Genomic DNA, 18,103 nt, shown 5'->3' with positions numbered 1-18,103 from the left:
AACCTGCTAACTACTGTTTCATTGGCCAACATTAGCAAGGGTCAGATTGGTCCTCCTTCTCTGCAAACACTCCAGCTGATTCCTGAACCTTGTAAGGGGGCTGACACTCAGCTGCACCCAGCCAGTTGGGTGGCACATAAATCATAACATTATGATGATTATTATTACTGCTCCTGGGATTTTTTCTGCAAAGCTGAAAAGCCTATATCTTGCAGGTTGTTAATGCAAGGAGAGAAAAATTAGCAGATAATGCACCCACAGACCCACATAAATGGCAACTATGTCAGCCTTCATTCCATTCTACTGAAGGTTGCCCCTTTGCTTTCAACATCTGCCAATCAGAATTACTGCTGTTCTGAGCTTCAGAAATACCTTGCCACTTGCGCCCTCTCTGAGAATGTTTTTTTCTGTAATCTTCCCAGTAGTGTTGCCAATGTGTTTTGCTCAGCTCACACCCAAATGTGCTGGCTATAGTCATTCTCAGCTACCAGCCAGGTGAGGAGGGGGTAAGGCCCACCCATTTGGCTAGGGGCACCATCTCTTCATAGGGTATAATGATGGGGTCCTGAGGTGGCAACTGTGGGCATTCTTTAACAAAGAAACTTGCTGGGTTAGGTCTACAATGGAATCCTTCATCAGATATTTACCCTTCATAGATCCAGGACCTCTGGAATTAGAAAGGACTTGGGGATCATAGACTCATAGAATCATAGAGTTGGAAGAGACCACAAGGGCCATCGATTCCAACCCCCTGCCAAGCAGGAAACACCATCAGAGCACTCCTGACATATGGTTGTCGAGCCTCTGCTTAAAGACCTCCAAAGAAGGAGACTCCACCACACTCCTTGGCAGCAAATTCCATTGTCAAACAGCTCTTGCTGTCAGGAAGTTCTTCCTAATGTTTACGTGGAATCTTCTTTCTTGTACTTTGCATCCATTGCTCCGTGTCCGCTTCTCTTGGAGCAGCAGAAAACAACCTTTCTCCCTCCTCTAAGTGACATCCTTTTATATATTTGAACATGGCTATCATATCACCCCTTAACTTCCTCTTCTCCAGGCTAAACATGCCCAGCTCCCTTAGCTGTTCCTCATAAGGCATCGTTTCCAGGCCTTTGACCATTTTGGTTGCCCTCCTCTGGACACGTTCCAGTTTGTCAGTGTCCTTCTTGAACTGTGGTGCCCAGAACTGGACACAGTACTCCAGTTGAGGTCTGACCAGAGCAGAATACAGTGGCACTATTACTTCCCTTGATCTAGATGCTATACTCCTATTGATGCAGTCCAGAATTGCATTGGCTTTTTTAGCTGCCGCGTCATACTGTTGGCTCATTTCAAGTTTGTAGTCAACCAAGACTCCTAGATCCTTTTCACCTGTACTGCTCTCAAGCCAGGTGTCACCCATCTTGTATTTGTGCCTCTCATTATTATTTTTTTGCCCAAGTGCAATACTTTACATTTCTCCCTGTTAAAATTCATCTTGTTTGTTTTTGCCCAGTTCTCTAATCTGTCAAGGTGGTTTTGAAGTGTGATCCTGCCCTCTGGGGTGTTAGCCACCCCTCCCAGTTTGGTGTCATCTGCAAATTTGATCAGGATGCCCTTGAGTCCATCATCCAAGTCGTTGATAAAGATGTTGAATAAGACCGGGCCCAAGACAGAACCCTGTGGCACCCCACTAGTCACTCTTCTCCAGGATGAAGAGGAACCATTGATGAGCACCCTTTGGGTTCGGTCAGTCAGCCAGTTACAAATCCACTGAGTGGTAGCATTGTCAAGACCGCATTTTACCAGCTTCTTTACAAGAATATCATGGGGCACCTTGTCAAATGCCTTGCTGAAATCAAGGTAGGCTACATCCACTGCATTCCCTTCATCTAACAGGCTTGTAATTCTGTCAAAAAATGAGATCCGGTTAGTCTGACATGACTTATTTTTCTGAAATCCATGCTGACTATTGGTGATCCCAGCATTCCTTTCTAGGTGCTCACAGACTGTTTGCTTAATGATCTGCTCCAGAATCTTCCCTGGTATTGATGTCAGACTGACTGGGCGGTAATTATTTGGGTCCTCTCTTTTCCCCTTTTTGAAAATAGGGACAACATTTGCCCTCCTCCAGTCTGCCGGGACTTCGCCTGTTCTCCAGGAATTCTCAAAGATGACTGCCAATGGTTCTGAGATCACATCTGCCAGTTCTTTTAATACTCTTGCATGCAGTTCATCTGGCCCTGGAGACTTGAATACATCTAAACTAGCCAAGTATTCTTGTACTATCTACTTAGTTATTCTGGGCTGTGTTTCCTCTGCTGAATCATTTGCTCCAAATTCTTCAGGTCGGGCATTGTTTTCTTTATCGGAGAAGACTGAGGCAAAGAAGGCATTAAGGAGTTCAGCCCTTTCTGTGTCCCCTGTTTGCATTTCACCATCTTCTCCTCTGAGTGACCCCACTGTTTCTTTGTTCTTCCTTTTGCTACGAACATACCCATAAAAGCCTTTTTTGTTGCTTTTAACCTCTCTAGCAAGCCTGAGTTCATTCTGTGCTTTAGCTTTTCTGACTTTGTGTCTACACATGCTGGCTAGTTGTTTGAATTCCTCTTTGGTGGTTTCTCCCCTTTTCCATTTTTTGTACACATCCTTTTTTAAACTTAACTCAGTTAAAAGTTCTTTAGATAGCCACCCTGGCTTCTTTAGGTACCTTCAATGTTTCCGTCTCATTGGTATTGCCTAAAGTTGTGCTTTTACTATCTCCCTCTTAACAAACTCCCAACCACCATGAACTCCCTTTCCTTTTAGTATTACTGTCCATGGGATCTCACCCAGCACTTCCCTAAGTTTTATGAAGTCGGCTTTCTTAAAGTCAAGAAATTGAGTCCTAGTATGCTTGGCTGCTCCTTTCCGCTGTATAGTAAACTTCAGAAGAGCATGATCACTCGCACCTAATGATCCTTCCACTTCTACCCCACTAACCAGGTCATCAGCATTGATTAGGACCAGATCAGTGATGCCTATTATGTCATATTTAGTTTGCTGTACCAAGAGTTCAAGCTCATCTTGTTTATTTCCCATGCTTTGTGCATTAGTGTACAGACATTGAAGTCCATTAATCATTCACCGGTGTCTCTTATTTAAGGATTTTTTCCTCCCACCACTAGGTCTGCGTGCTGTTTGCTCCATTTGGTCTATGACATTTGGATGATCATCTTCATCAATTGATAGACTCCTACCTTCAGGAGCACTGTCTCCCTGCACACTAAATCTTCTAAACTCTCAGCAATATAAATGACCACCATGGAAGCTGCCTTGTGGCTCATTCAGCATCCTGAACATTCTGCTTTTGCAAAAGCCATGTATTCAATTTCAATTTCAATATTAAATATATTGTTAAATACTTTCCTCCTCCACCACCCCTTTTTAAGCAGCCAGATAGAATAGGGAGCAGCTAATACATGCTGTTGTTCCACCTACAGCAGTTTCTCAGGGTCTCCGGCAGGGGAAATACCTGGGATTGAAGCTGAGACCTTCTGCATTTCCAGCAGCTACTCCCTCCCTGTGCCCTCTTACCTGCAACAACATGGAAGAGGATGACGACCAGAGTAAAGCTCAGGTAGAGGAACCTCATGGCTGCAGTTTCCTCTGAGATCTCTGCCAAAGGGAAGGCACTCTAAGGCAGAAGGAAGTGGCGTTTGGATGGAACAAGGAGGTTCTCTCTACTTATAGTGTTGCAGTGCAAAATCCGGTAACTGTCAGCATAGCATCTGAACCCTCCAGGCCCCTTTCTCTTAAATCATCCTAAGCCATTTATTTATCTTGCACATCATCCTAAGATTTACCCACACAATCACCTTTCTCATATATTGACAATCTGTTCTGTGCTCCAGGCTACAAACAGATATTTTGTGCAACTCTCAGCATCCAAACTCTTCTCTCTTAACTCATCCTATGCAATTTATTCATCTTGGAGAACTTCCTAATATTTACCTGCAGAATAGCCTTTCTCCTGCTGTTTTCTTTCCATATCAGTTAACAGATTTCCTGCCATCTCACAAAAGCTGTTGCCAACTTCACAGAGCCTGGATAGAAAGGAAGTGGAATTTTGGGTAAGAGCTCGGCTGTAATGCAGTTTGATACAACCTCTTTGGGTTGGACTGTTCAGTTTGACTGCAGTTGCCATACCTACCAAGAAAGAATCTTTTCAGTGTGCTTTTCTCCTGGTCTGTACCTTTTTGGTTGCAGTTTGCTTAACATGCTTGCTATTGTGATGCATAAAGTTTTATGTACATTGCCCCCATTATATGCTTCCCCCCATACCCACATTAATTACTTTATCCCATCATTCATAAGTTATAAGCACAACCAAGAACAACACCCAGAAGATGAGAGGAGAAACCTGTTAGTAGAAACATTGTTTAAATTCTTTTGATCAGTTGTACTCTGCTTTTCCACATGCTAGCAAGGTTATGCTTAAAATTCTGCAAGGAAGGCTCGAGCAGTATGTGGACCGAGAACTCCCAGAAGTGCAAGCTGGATTTAGAAGAGGCAGAGTAACCAGAGACCAAATTGCAAACATGCGCTGGATTATGGAGAAAGCTAGAGAGTTCCAGAAAGACATCTACTTCTGCTTCATTGACTATGCAAAAGCCTTTGACTGTGTCAACCATAGCAAACTATGGCAAGTTCTTAAAGAAATGGGAGTGCCTGATCACTTCATCTGTCTCCTGAGAAATCTCTATGTGGGACAAGAAGCTACAGTTAGAACTGGATATGGAACAACTTATTAGTTCAAAATTGGGAAAGGAGTACGACAAGGCTGTATATTGTCTCCCTGCTTATTTACTGCTTTTTTTTTTTTTGCTCTATAAGACTCACCTTTTCCCTCCTAAAAAGTAAGGGGAAATGTGTGTGTGTCTTATGGAGCGAATGCAGGCTGTGCAGCTATCCCAGAAGCCAGCACAAGAGGGATTGCTGCTTTCACTGCACAGCGATCCCTCTTGTGCTGGCTTCTGAGATTCAGAATACTTTTTTTCTTGTTTTCCTCCTCCAAAAACTAGGCGCGTCTTATGGTCTGGTGCATCTTATAGAGCGAAAACTATGGTAACTTATATGCAGAATTCATCATGCAGAAGGCTGGGCTGGATGAATCCCAAGACGGAATTAAGATTGCCGGAAGAAATATCAACAACCTCAGATATGCAGATGACACAACCTTGATGGCAGAAAGTGAGGAGGAATTAAAGAACCTTTTATTGAGGGTGAAAGAGGAGAGCGCAAAATATGGTCTGAAGCTCAACATCAAAAAAACGAAGATCATGGCCACTGGTCCCATCACCTCCTGGCAAATAGAAGGGGAAGAAATGGAGGCAGTGAGAGATTTTACTTTCTTGGGCTCCATGATCACTGCAGATGGTGACAGCAGCCACGAAATTAAAAGACGCCTGCTTCTTGGGAGAAAAGCAATGACAAACCTTGACAGCATCTTAAAAAGTAGAGACATCACCTTGCCAACAAAGGTCTGTATAGTAAAAGCTACGGTTTCCCCAGTAGTGATGTATGGAAGTGAAAGCTGGACCATAAAGAATGCAGATCGCTGAAGAATTGATGCTTTTGAATTATGGTGCTGGAGGAGACTCTTGAGAGTCCCATGGGCTGCAAGAAGATCAAACCTCTCCATTCTTAAGGAAATCAGCCGTGAGTGCTCACTGGAAGGAAAGATCGTGAAGCTGAGGCTCCAATACTAGCTCCTATTCTGCTGGATTTTATGGTATATTCTTGCACTTCAGGTGAGGTCTGGAAAGTTCAGAATGAAATGGAACTCTTTGTTGCCAAATGACATTTGTGTTCTTTCAGCAGCAGCAGACAGCTGGCTCATGCTCACTTACAGAGGGTTGTCTTAAAATTTTGTACAGTTAGATCTGAGCCACCAGTTTTTACTGCCATGGGAAATGCAATCTGCACAGTTCACATTCATAGGAACATCGGCAGTACCAAAACTCCTTGTGGGCAGATGAAAACCTTGAGGCTCTGATGCTTAAAAGAAGATGAAGAAACTAGAGTAGCTCGGAGGGAATCCGCCATTTGTCGTTCGCGCTAACCCGGAAGTCACTCATTTTCAATCCTGATTTCCTGATCTACACTCTACATCTTCACAAGAGGAAGCAGAAGCAGGGCTTTGCTTGAACTAAAGGAAATAGTCACGGATCAGTTTCTGGATCAGAATAGTGGATAATATACTCAGGGCATATGAACTCTATATTTAGAAGTACAAAGTTAGATTCAGTTCCGATGCAGCACTTCTAGATTCTGCATCTTCATTTAAGCATTAGTGTAGATCAGAAAATCAGAATTGAGAATGAACAAACATTCCCACCTGAGTGGGACCACCAACTCAATGGATATCACTTACCTGGACAGCTGAATTTATTACCATGACAGAGGTCCATGGCAAATATCCATAGCTACAGCTTGCACTTTAGGGGAACTTGCAAAATCCTGCCACTTTCCCCGCAGAAATGACGATACCATGTGCAAAAGAGAGGGGAGTAAATTGCCATTATTTGAGATGACCTCTTGTGCAAAGCAAAACCATGAATTTGACGGACGACATTTCATTTGGAGCATTGGAATAGCGTTTTAAAGTATGAGAGGCAGGCTGATGTCGTGCTTAGAGGGTCCTGGGAGACCAGCCTTCCACTCCCACCTTAGCCACAAAGCTTACTGGGTGTTCTTGGGCCAATCACTCACTCTCAGCCTTACCTACCTCACAGGGTTGTTGTGAGGATTGAATAAGGAAGGTAAGAAAGTCACCAGGACCTCCATGGAGGAAAAGGTGAGATATAAATGACAGTCAAATGAAACTTCTTCCCCTGCTCTTCAACAACAGGAGCAGTTCCCTCAGCCTAAGGGCATCACTACTGTTTTCACATGTATTTAATCACAGATTACTCATAGCCCCTGGGAACAAATCTTCTTAGAATCATAGAATGATAGAATTGCAGTGTTGGAAGGGGTGAGATATAAAAACACAGGTGCCGGTTGGGACCCTTGAATTTAATTGTGAGCAAACTTGATGAAGCAGCATAAATTTATTTTAGTGATCACAAAAAAAAGTATTTGCAAGATGGGTGACCAAAGCAGGCACACCTCATTTCAACAGAACACATGTGTTGTCCGAGCGCAAGCCCCTCCTCTGTGCGCAGAGGTCACAGATTTCACGACTGCCTGATTACAATCCTAAAATTCCCCTGTTTGTCAGACTCCCTCACAATCCCTTTTAACCACAAGTTGTTTTTAGCTACAGGTGAAAGCAGGTTTCATGTCTAGGTTCCAAGCAGAAACTTAGTGAAGCATGCAAACATCTGTTCTTCTTGCTAGAGTTCTTAAACCAGAAGATCCTAAAGATACAGCACCCTATAAATAACCCCCAAATACAAATTATGTTAAAAGGCCCACGGATAAAAAATCCCTAATTGTTGGATCCTTATGGCCTTATGACCTTTACAAAAAAGCAATAATTAAAAGCACTATTTATTCTGAAAAAACCATCTGAAAAAGCAACATTTCTCATGAAGAGACTCGAAGGCTCATCTACTCCAACCTCTGCAATGCAGGAATCTGTGGGAGCCATGAAGTCATGGCAAAGGCTTGTGGCGCCACCTGGTGCCTCGCTGACCTCGGTGACCTGCATGTCCGTGCCTTGCAGTGTATTAAGTACATAACCTTATATGGGAATGGGTGGGTAAAAGCCATGACCGGATGTAGGTAACGTGAGACATTGGCAAACGGCCATGCGAGAGGAGAGAACAAAGGATAATAAAAGATACCGGAGAGGAGAGAAGTTCGAAAGGAGCTGCTCATACCATCCTGAAAATATTGGTGGCTCTCTGTGTCTTTATTTTATGCTAAACTGCGCCATTTGTGACGGCTGGCTTCCGTCAAGTGGTGCCCCGTGTGAGGCTGACTAAAAGAATATGTGTGAGGCTTTTAAAAGAAAACCGTGTGAGGTTTTTCGATCCACGCAACGGATATCATCGGCTCACCACACCTGGCAAGGGTTGCAAGCGCTGCACATTTCAAAAGGATCCCGGTGAGTTTGATCCCTTTTATCTTGATTTTAGAAAAATGGGCAGCTCTTTGTCTACTCCCCAACAGAAATTTTTAAAAGACTTAAAATTTCTCCTCTCCTCCAACCAATTGGAAGTTCCGGAGGGTGATTTGATACAGCTTATTCTGGCCATCGAGGAGCATTCCCCCTGGTTTCCTGCAGATGGGACTTGGGAATTAAAACATTGGGACAAGATTGGTGCACATTTTCATGGGCACCCCAGCATTGGTATTCGGATTCTAAATGCATGGTGCAAGGTTCGTTACACCATGGGCTCTTTATCACCAAAAAATATCTCCATGGCTGCATTGCCAACACAACCTCCAGCTTCTTTAGTCCAGCCTGCTGTGTTAGCGTCTGTTCCAATACTTGCCTTGCCAGCAGCCCCAGACCCCAAACCTCCAGACTACAATTCCTCACCAGAGGACCCAATCCTGCAAAAATACTGTGGTCTGGCTGGCAATGATCCTACTCTTTCAGCGGCAGAACCAGCTACCCCTTTTCAACATGCAGTCCTTGCCTGTTCCTTAATTCAGGATACTATGGCATTCCCTGTTATTGTGCCCCCTGCTGGTGCCCCGGCAGGCACCCAAGCCCAACACCAACCGTTTGACTTTAAGATCTTGAAAAGCTGCAGCAGTCAGTAAAGACCTATGGACTCCAAGCCCCATATACGCAGGCGCTTTTAGAAGCCACATTAGCCCAGCTCTTGGTTCTAGAGGACATCAAGCTTTTGGCCCATACAGTGTTACCCCCATCAGCTGGTGTATTGTTTGCCCATGAATGGGAATTCGCCTGCCGTGCTTATGCTCTGGCTTTGTTACAACAAATCAGAGGAAATAATCCAAATATTACCCTCGCAGACGTCATAGATGCCATGATGGGGCGTGGTCCCTTCGTTCCAGCTTCAGTGCAAGCCACACTGCTGCAAATCTTATTGAGGGACACCGCTCTTGCTGCTAAACAAGCAATGAGAAAATCATTCAATCAAGGTGGGGTTCAATCAGGCAAGAGGCAAGAGAATCATATTCTTCCTTTATGGACAGGCTGCTTATAGCAGTGAGTCGCCAAATTGAAAATCCTGAAGCCAAACAAATAATTATCAAACAATTGGCCTTTGAAAATGCCAATGAGGATTGTAAGGTTGCGTTACGACCAATAATACACAATCCTGCCACAGACACAGCAGCCATGCTTCACATTTGTCAGTCTGTAGGTACAGCCACCCACAAGGCTCATCTGCTGGCAGCAGCGCTAAATGAAAACCAGCCTGTAGCCACCGATACAACTTGTTTCCAGTGTGGCAAACCAGGATCACCGATACCCCAGTGGGGGTAGAACAGTGGCCTTTACCAAAAGAAAAATCCACAGCAGCGGCACCAGCTTGGTTCTGAACAGCTTATTTCTGAACAATTGACTTTCGGCCACATTGAACCATCTTCATCCCACTGGCTCCAGCAGACAGGGAACGGTTTGTTTTTACATTTCCAGTATATAACCATTTGCAGCCCACCCAGCGATATCAGTGGGTTGTCCTGCCTCAAGGCATGCGGAACTCCCCTACACTTTGTCAACATTTTGTGGGTGAAGCATTGAAACCTTTCCGCATGCACCACCTAGAGGTGCTGCACATGAGCTGCATCTGGCAGTGTTTGCCTTCCTCACCATCTGCCTTGCCATCCTTTGCTGCACCGTTATACAAGGAAGAGAAGCAGACGACCCAGTCCAGTTGAAACCACCATATTTCACCTTATCAGCTGGCAAGCTGCTGTTGTCAGCTTCCTACTCTGGCTGGCAGCATACACGGCTCAGCCACTTTTGAACTAGAAGAACAGCGTTGTTGAATAAGACTTTTAGGGGAGAAAATTATCATAAGATATGGAGGGATAGTATTTTTGTACAAGATATGATTATTATTACCGGTTTATTACATGCTTCTAAATGTTGGTTGTATATGCACATGCCCCCCTTTGCCAGTCATTCAGGCATAATGCTTCATGGTGTGCCTGTCAATGGATCTTTTCAATTTACAAATGTTATATCCCCTAAGCAATCTTTTTGGCCTCCAGTACAATTGACCCTCCATGAGCCTGCCCCCATTTGTTTTCAAATTAAAGAGGGGAAAGAATCATGGGGCATATATCCAAACTGTCAATATACATTGAATTTCACTTTTAATAGCTCTTGTTCTCTTACAGGAACATACAGTGACCAATCTCAGTGCTATAGGAGTGACACCAGCGCATGGCTAATAAACTAGAAAGGAAGCCTACCATGCAGCTTGGAATCAGAATTCTTATATTCTTGGCTTCCAGATGGGAGTTGGCTTCGACATTTATTGATTTTAGTGATCCTAATAGTAGTTATTTGCATTATTTTGTGTTGCTGTATCCAATGTATTCCTTCTTTAATCTCTATATGTACTGCATGGTTCTCCCATCAGCGGCCTGCTTCTGGCCTCACAAGAGTCGCCTATCACGCTCGATATAACCGTATTGGTACTGACATATATGACTCTGATTAATAAAATATAAAGAAAGAGGGCATGTGGGAGCCATGAAGTCATGGCAAAGGCTTGTAGCACCACCTGGTGCCTCGCTGACCTCAGTGACCTGCATGTCCGTGCCTTGCAGTGTATTAAGTGCATAACCTTATATGGGAATGGGTGGGTAAAAGCCATGACCGGATGTAGGTAACGTGAGACATTGACAAACAGCCATGCCAGAGGAGAGAACAAAGGATAATAAAAGATACCGTAGAGGAGAGAAGTTTGAAAGGAGCTGCTCATACCATCCTGAAAATATTGCTGGCTCTCTGTGTCTTTATTTTATGCTAAACTGTGCCATTTGTGACGGCTGGCTTCTGTCAGGAATCTCAGCTAAAGCATCCATGACAGATGACCATCCAACCTCTGCTTATAAACCTCCAAAGAAGGAAAGTATGGGAGATGCAAGCATTGCAGGAAAGATGGACCTCCAAATGGACCACTCCACCAGATTGTCTCTGGGGAAGAGATAGGAAGTAGGGCTCATGGCATCTGCTTTTGCTGGAGGTCAAGCTGACTCTTGTCTACAAATTGGTAAGCAGTTCAGGTTTTTGTTTCCCTTTTCCCTTCCTGTGCCATGTTTCTTTTTTCTTTTTTAAATTGTACATAAGCCACTCTGGGAACCTTTTGACTGAAAAGCAGAGTACAACTGATCAAAACAATTTAAACAATGTTTCTGCTAAGTGTTGTCTCCTTATATCTTCTTGGTGGTTTCTTTCTTTTTGTTAATTCTTACATTTGTTGTTCTTGCTTGTGTTTATAACTTATGAATGATGGGATGAAGTCATTGATTCATGTGGGTGTTTTGTGTGGGAAGCCTATAATGGCGGCAATGGACATAAAACTACATGAATCACAAAAACAAGCATGTTAAGCTAAATGCATCCAAAAAGGTACAGACCAGGAGAAAAGCACACTGAAAAGTTTCTTTCTTGGTAGGTATGGCAACTGCAGTCGAACTGAACAGTCCAACCCAAAGATGTTGTATCAAACTGCATTACAGCCGAGCTCTTACCCAAAATTCCACTTCCTTTCTATCCAGGCTCTGTGAAGCTGGCAACAGCTTTTGTGAGATGACAGGAAATCTGTTAACTGATATGGGGAAAAAACAGCAGGAGAAAGGCTGTTCTGCAGGTAAATATTAGGAAGTTCTCCAAGATGAATCAATTGCATAGGATGAGTTAAGAGAGAAGAGTTTGGATGCTGAGAGTTGCACGAAATACCTGTTTGTAGCCTGGAGCACAGAACAGATTGTCAATATATGAGAAAGGTGATTGTGTGGGTAAATCTTAGGATGATGTGCAAGATAAATAAATGGCTTAGGATCATTTAAGAGAAAGGGGCCTGGAGGGTTCAGATGCTATGCTGACAGTTACCGGATTTGGCACTGCAACACTATAAGTAGAGAGAACCTCCTTGTTCCATCCAAACTCCACTTCCTTCTGCCTTAGGGTGCCTTCCCTTTGGCAGAGATCTCAGAGGAAACTGCTGCCATGAGGTTTCTCTACCTGAGCTTTACTCTGGTCTTCATCCTCTTCCATGTTGTTGCAGTTAACAAGGCACAGGGAGGGAGCATCTGCTGGAAATGCATAAGGTCTCATGTACAATCCCAGGTATTTCCCCTACCGGAGACCCTGAGAAACTGCTGTAGGTGGAACAACAATATGAATTGGCTGCTCCCTCTCCTATCTGGCTGCTTAAAAAGGGGTGGTGGTGGAGGAGGAAAGTATTTAACAATATATTTAATATTGAAATTGAAATTGAATACATGGCTTTTGCAAAAGCAGCAATGTTCAGGATGCAGAATGAGCAAGAAGGCATGTTCCATGGTGGTCATTTATATTGCTGTGAATTTGGAAAAGTTAGTGTCCATGATCCCCAAGTCCTTCCTAATTCCAGAGGTCCTGGATCTATGAAGAGCAAAAATCTGATGAAGGATTCCATTGTAGACCTAACCCAGCAAGTTTCTTTGTTTAAGAATGCCCACAGTTGCCACCTCAGGATCCCATGAGCATAGCCAATGAAGAGATGGTGCCCACTGGGCAAATGGGTGCGCCTTACCCCCTCCTCGCCTGGCTGGGAGCCAAGATAGACTATAGCCAGCACATTTGGGTGTGAGCTGAGCTAGACACATTGGCAACACTACTGGGGAGATTCCAGAAAATACCATTCTCAGAGAGGGCACAAATGTCAAGGTATTTCTGAAGCTCAGCTGTATTTCTGATTAGCAGATGTTAAAAGCAAAGGGGAAACTTCAGTAGAATGGAATGAAGTCTGACTCATTCGCCAATTATGTGGGTCTGTGGGTGTATTATCTGCTCATTTTTCTCCCCTTCCATTAGCAACCTGTAAAATTTAGGTTTGGCAGCTGTGCTGAAAAGATCCCAGTAGCAGTAATCATCATCATCATAATTTTATGATTTATACGCCACACAAGTGGCTGGGTGCAGCTACGTGCCAGCACCCTTACAAGGTTCAGGAATCAGCTGGAGTCAACCCCAGAGTCGGTCACGACTGGACCTAATGGTCAGGGGTCCCTTTACCTTTTGGTTGTCCATAGGTCATTGAGAGTGGTATTTAATGCTACTGAAGGCACATTAGGGTTATTTATTTCCATGGGTGTACTCTGAGTAGGACTATTGCTGCCTAGTGATCAAGATCCCAAGTTCAATCATAATTTGGATGGTTATGTGGGAGCCGGTTGAAGTTAAATCCTTTAAAGACAGAGGTCCTTTGACTGGGTCGGGACGATATGGGATCGGGGGGCAATTCCCATCTCTTGCGGGGGTGCAATTAGTTCCAGCACCATCCATTAAGAGTTTGGGTGTAATCTTTGACACCTCCCTTTCCATGGAGGTGCAGATTGCAGCTATACCAAAGGTGGCATTTTTTCATCTCCGCCAAGCTAAGCAATTGGCTCCTTACCTCTCTCGCCCTGATCTTGCCACTGTAATCCACGCCACGGTCACCTCCAGACTGGATTATTGTAACTCGCTCTACATGGGGCTGCCCTTGAGACTGACCCAGAAACTCCAGCTGGTGCAGAATGCCGCAGTGAGACCTCTTACGGGGTCCTCACCGCGGAATCACATTCACCCGGTGCTATACCAGCTGCACTGGCTCCCGGTGGAGTACAGGATCAGGTGTAAGGTGCTGATTTTAACCTTTAAAGCCCTATACGGTCTAGGACCCTCATACCTACGGGACCGCCTCTCCTGGTATGTCCCATGGAGGACCTTACGGTCTTCAAACAAAAACATTTTGGAGGTCCCGGCCCACAGGGAGCTCAGGCTGGTGTCAACCAGAGCCAGGGGTTTTGGGCTGTGGCTCCAATCTGGTGGAACGCTCTGTCACAAGAGACTAGGGCCCTGCGGGACTTGGCATCTTTCCGCAGGGCCTGCAAGACAGAGCTATTCCACCAGGCCTTTGGCCAAGGCACAGTCTGACCCCCTCCTTTGGCCATCCTCACAGAACTCTAGCCCAATGGTTGCCATTAATCTTATTTGAACTGATTTTATAATGAACTGATTTTATAATGCTGTATCATTTTACTGTTGTTAGCCACTCTGAGCCCGGCTTTGGCTGGGGAGGGCGGGATATAAATAAGTTACCGTATTATTATTATTATTATTATTATTATTATTATTATTATTATTAAACTTTAATTCACATATATTTATTCACAACTTAACAAAGTATGATTATAGATGTCAATTAAAATAAAATACAAGCAGAGAAGGATATCTAGAATTAAATGCACAGGAACACATTTCCATATGAATTCCAGACACGAACAGATAATATTGAAAAGTTTAAAGTAACAAAAATGGCTTTACATTCTCCTATGTCTTCTTGCTCTGGTGCATTATAAAAAAGACTTCATTTCTTGGTTAATACATTATCTTGCTGTCTGCCCTCTCTTGTTCTCGTCATATATGAAAGCTGTGCAAACCATGTCCCAGATTTTAATTATTCATTATCTCATGATTGGTGTTCTCACCCCCCCACCCCAAATTTTGAAATTCTGGCGGCAGCACACCCTCCAATATTCCTCAGATGACATTAGGGACCTTCTTCAGTCCCACCCCGACTCTTCTCAATCTTTGCCACCCATTCTCCCCGTGCAGAACATTTCCTATCAGAAGAACAATGGGACACAGCACACATGCCCTCTATCATCCTGAAAAACAACAACCCCTTAATCATGACTTTATTCTACTTTATTCTTTGGTAGATTTCCAAGCAGAAAAAAACACACACCAATAAATAAATTTTAGAAAGGGGAGTGATTAGATGCAGATGAACAAAGTGTCCCGTCCCCTCCAGAAAATAAAAATAAGTCTGGTCTCTTTGTGCTCCACTCTGCTCCCCCTTTCTTCCTACCCAGGCAAGAATTTTGCTGGATATCACCCACGGTCCTTCCTTCTCTTTTTCAAACAGTCGGAGGATGAATGGCAATTCTGAAAGGTTACAGGAGAGATAATGATAGGACAAGTTAGTACAGATAGTTCGAGGTATACCAGGCAACTCCTACGAGGAATTAACTAGGTTAATTTAGGGGGAAAGGGTGGGCAGAAGATTGACGCTGGGGATGTTCTAAAGGATAGCGATTGCCTACACCTTGCAGGTGCCCCACTGCAAAGCAGAGACCTTTATTTTATTATTATCACACACCTGTATAAATAACTGGAACTTCTCAGCTTCATTCATCACCGATCAGCGTCCTTTCTGCAGCAGCCTCGAGTTATCAGAGGGAGCTTCAACCATGAGGTTCCTCTCCCTTTTTCTTCTTCCTTTGCTGTTGCTGGCCCTGGCCAGCCAAGCTGAAGAAGGTAAAAAGAAAAAGGGGGAAAAAAGGCTCAGATTTTTTAGAAGTCTTTCGTATATGGTAGACTTGTAAAAGGGTAAAAGAGTATTGGGAAATGATCCATAATGAATTGAATTTGTTTTTTCTAAAGTACTTTCCCAATAAAACCAGAGTCCTTTCAGTTGGGGACAATTCAGACTGAAATTCCCAGGTGTCAAAAAAGGTTATTTACGTATGCCACTACTGAGGGCTGCGTTTTGTTAGCCCCCAAATGGAAAACAAGTGAGGTCCCAACCAAAGAAGAATGGCAGCTTAAATTGATGGGACATGCACAGCTTGCAGATCCAACTTATAAAATAAGAGAGCAAGAAGAACATTCGTTTGAAGAAGATTGGAAAATGTTTATTGAATATACAGTATGGGGGGGAAATTGTGTACATTTGAAAACGTTGGCAGCATTAAGATAAATTCAACAGTGTAAATAAGTTATGATGGATGTACTGAATGGTATAGTTTATGTAAAATATGCAGGGATTTATGAAGTTGCTCAGATTGATTAAGTGCAAAAGGGATGTTGAGTAAGTGAGTGATTGATAACTCTCTCTCTCTCTCTCTCTCTCTCTCTCTCTCTCTCTCTCTCTCTCTCTCTCTCTAAATTACTCACTGGAATCTATGAGCTTATGTCATACCCTCCAACATTTATCTGATGAAAAAAGGGACTCCCTATTCAATAATACTAATAAGAATAAGAATCATAGAATTGTAGAATTTGAAGGGACCCAAGAGTCAACTAATCCAAATCCCTGCCCATACGCAGCTCATTGGATGGGGTTTCCTTAGCCACTCCGGGCGGCTTCCTACATATATAAAAACACAACAAAACATTTTTAAAACTTCCCTATAGAGGGCTGCCTTCAGATGTCTTCTCAAGATTGTATAGTTACTTATCTTGCTTGCTTGGGTGTCACATAGCTCCATGCCCTCCAACATTTCTCTGATGAAAATAGGTATGTCTCGAGGAAAAGCAGGACATTCTGGGATCAAACCTGAAACCAGAAACCAACAACTTCTGTTTGTTAATCTTCAATGAGTATATCTTGATTAAGTATACAATCCATATATATGCAATGTTCAGGGAAATATAAATTGAGTGGTTAATTTGGACAATAACCAGATATTGTGCACAATCACCATGTCTCGTGGACAATGTACATCTACTCCTTCTGCGAAGAGGGAATTGTGCACAATTCCTGGTCAATATATACAACCCCCCTGCAGGCCTCATAATGACTGGATTTTGTATATTCTTTGGCCATTATGCATAATCCTCAACAGGCCTTATGTTGCCAGTCTTGCCCATCTGACATTCCTGCCACTGTGCCCAAACCCCACTGAGCTCCACATGCCTTACCCCACACACAACTTGAAAAGGAGCAGCAATGCTTGGGCGTAGGTAGCTGTGTTGGTCTGCCGTAGTCAAAACATAATAAAAAAATTCCTTCCAGTAGCACCTTAGAGACCAAGTAAGTTTGTTCTTGGTATGAGCTTTCGTGTGCATGCAAACTTCTTCAGATACACACAATGGTGATAGTTCATTCTGCCTCTTAGAAATACTGGAGAAATGAATTGAAAAGCAACTGCAATCTGAGGCTGGAGATGAGAAATAATTTAATAGACATATTCTAGCCTGTGATGGAGTCCTCAAAGCCAGCAGCTGCCAGCGACCATCCTGATATCCAGGATGGGCCAGGAGATGTCGGCACTGATCTTCCTCTGAGAGCTCTTCTGGGGCTGGGCCTGCATGTCCTCTTCCTTTCTGCTACATATTCCTGTATTGCAGGGTGGCCTTAAATGTTCCATTGAGTCCTTCCAACACTACAATTCTATGATCCTCCCTCATCTCCAGAAGGTGAGCAATCTGACTCCAGGCTCCTGAAAGTGCAATCGATTACAGATTTCCTTCTTTCTTTTATTCAGGAGGACAATAATCAATGTAAGAGGAAAAGGGGGGTTCTGCCAGGAGGAACTCACCAAACGCTGCCCATCTGGTCTAACACTTCCGGCTTACTGTGGCTTCAATGCGCAATGCTGTGCCCTCGAGTGACATCAGTGAGCAGCCCACATCCATCAGTGTGAACGCCTGATGGCTACGCTGATTCTTCTGGATCTTTGCTTGTGGAAGTGGTCCTGATCAATCCATTTGTGAAAGCAGACAATGAAATAATAATCAGTCTGTTCAGATGATCATCTAATTAAACGTATATTAACCTGCAAATCTAAAATTTTATTTTTTTCCCATTTTTTTAAAAAATCATTTATATGGCCCACCTCCAGAAGAAGCGCATCATATCTGCCCAAGATTCCTCTTGACTGAAGTTCTCATCCCTGTGTCCCAGGAGGAGATAACTGAAGCCAATGCTTTTCATGCACCCAGGCAGAGCTTGGGTTCCACTGCCAAGTTGGTTATGTGAACACGGGTGGGATAGGCTGAACACAACCCAGACTGGAGCCATGACCTAACTGGAGCTGATTATTCAGGAGCCACTGCCTTGTGAGTGCCCATAGGTCACTGAGAGTGGTATTTAATGCTGCTAAATGCACATCAGGTTTATTGATTTCTATGGGTGTACTCTGAGTAGGACTCGGAATTTTTCTGGAG

The 18,103-nt window shown here is 43.6% G+C and overlaps 1 protein-coding gene across 2 annotated transcripts in view; it reads left to right on the top strand.

Annotated features, from left to right (window-relative positions):
• The window catches only part of LOC308584092 (uncharacterized protein), a 153,917-nt gene extending 136,418 nt beyond the window's left edge, over positions 1-17,499 (top strand). For both annotated transcript variants that reach the window (XR_014006512.1, XM_081188799.1), the window contains one exon: positions 17,422-17,499. Coding sequence is in view for 1 of the 2 variants with exons in the window: in XM_081188799.1 (XP_081044925.1) it covers positions 17,422-17,432 (11 nt within the window). In the remaining variant the exon portion in view is untranslated. The remainder of the gene's footprint in view (positions 1-17,421) is intronic.
• The last annotated feature ends 604 nt before the right edge of the window (positions 17,500-18,103 follow it).

Source organism: Podarcis bocagei, assembly GCF_964188305.1.
Source record: "Podarcis bocagei genome assembly, chromosome: 3".
In the NCBI taxonomy this organism is placed as follows: domain Eukaryota; kingdom Metazoa; phylum Chordata; class Lepidosauria; order Squamata; family Lacertidae; genus Podarcis; species Podarcis bocagei.
Note: the sequence above shows the minus strand (reverse complement) of the source record. Positions and strands in the feature narration are given on the sequence as shown.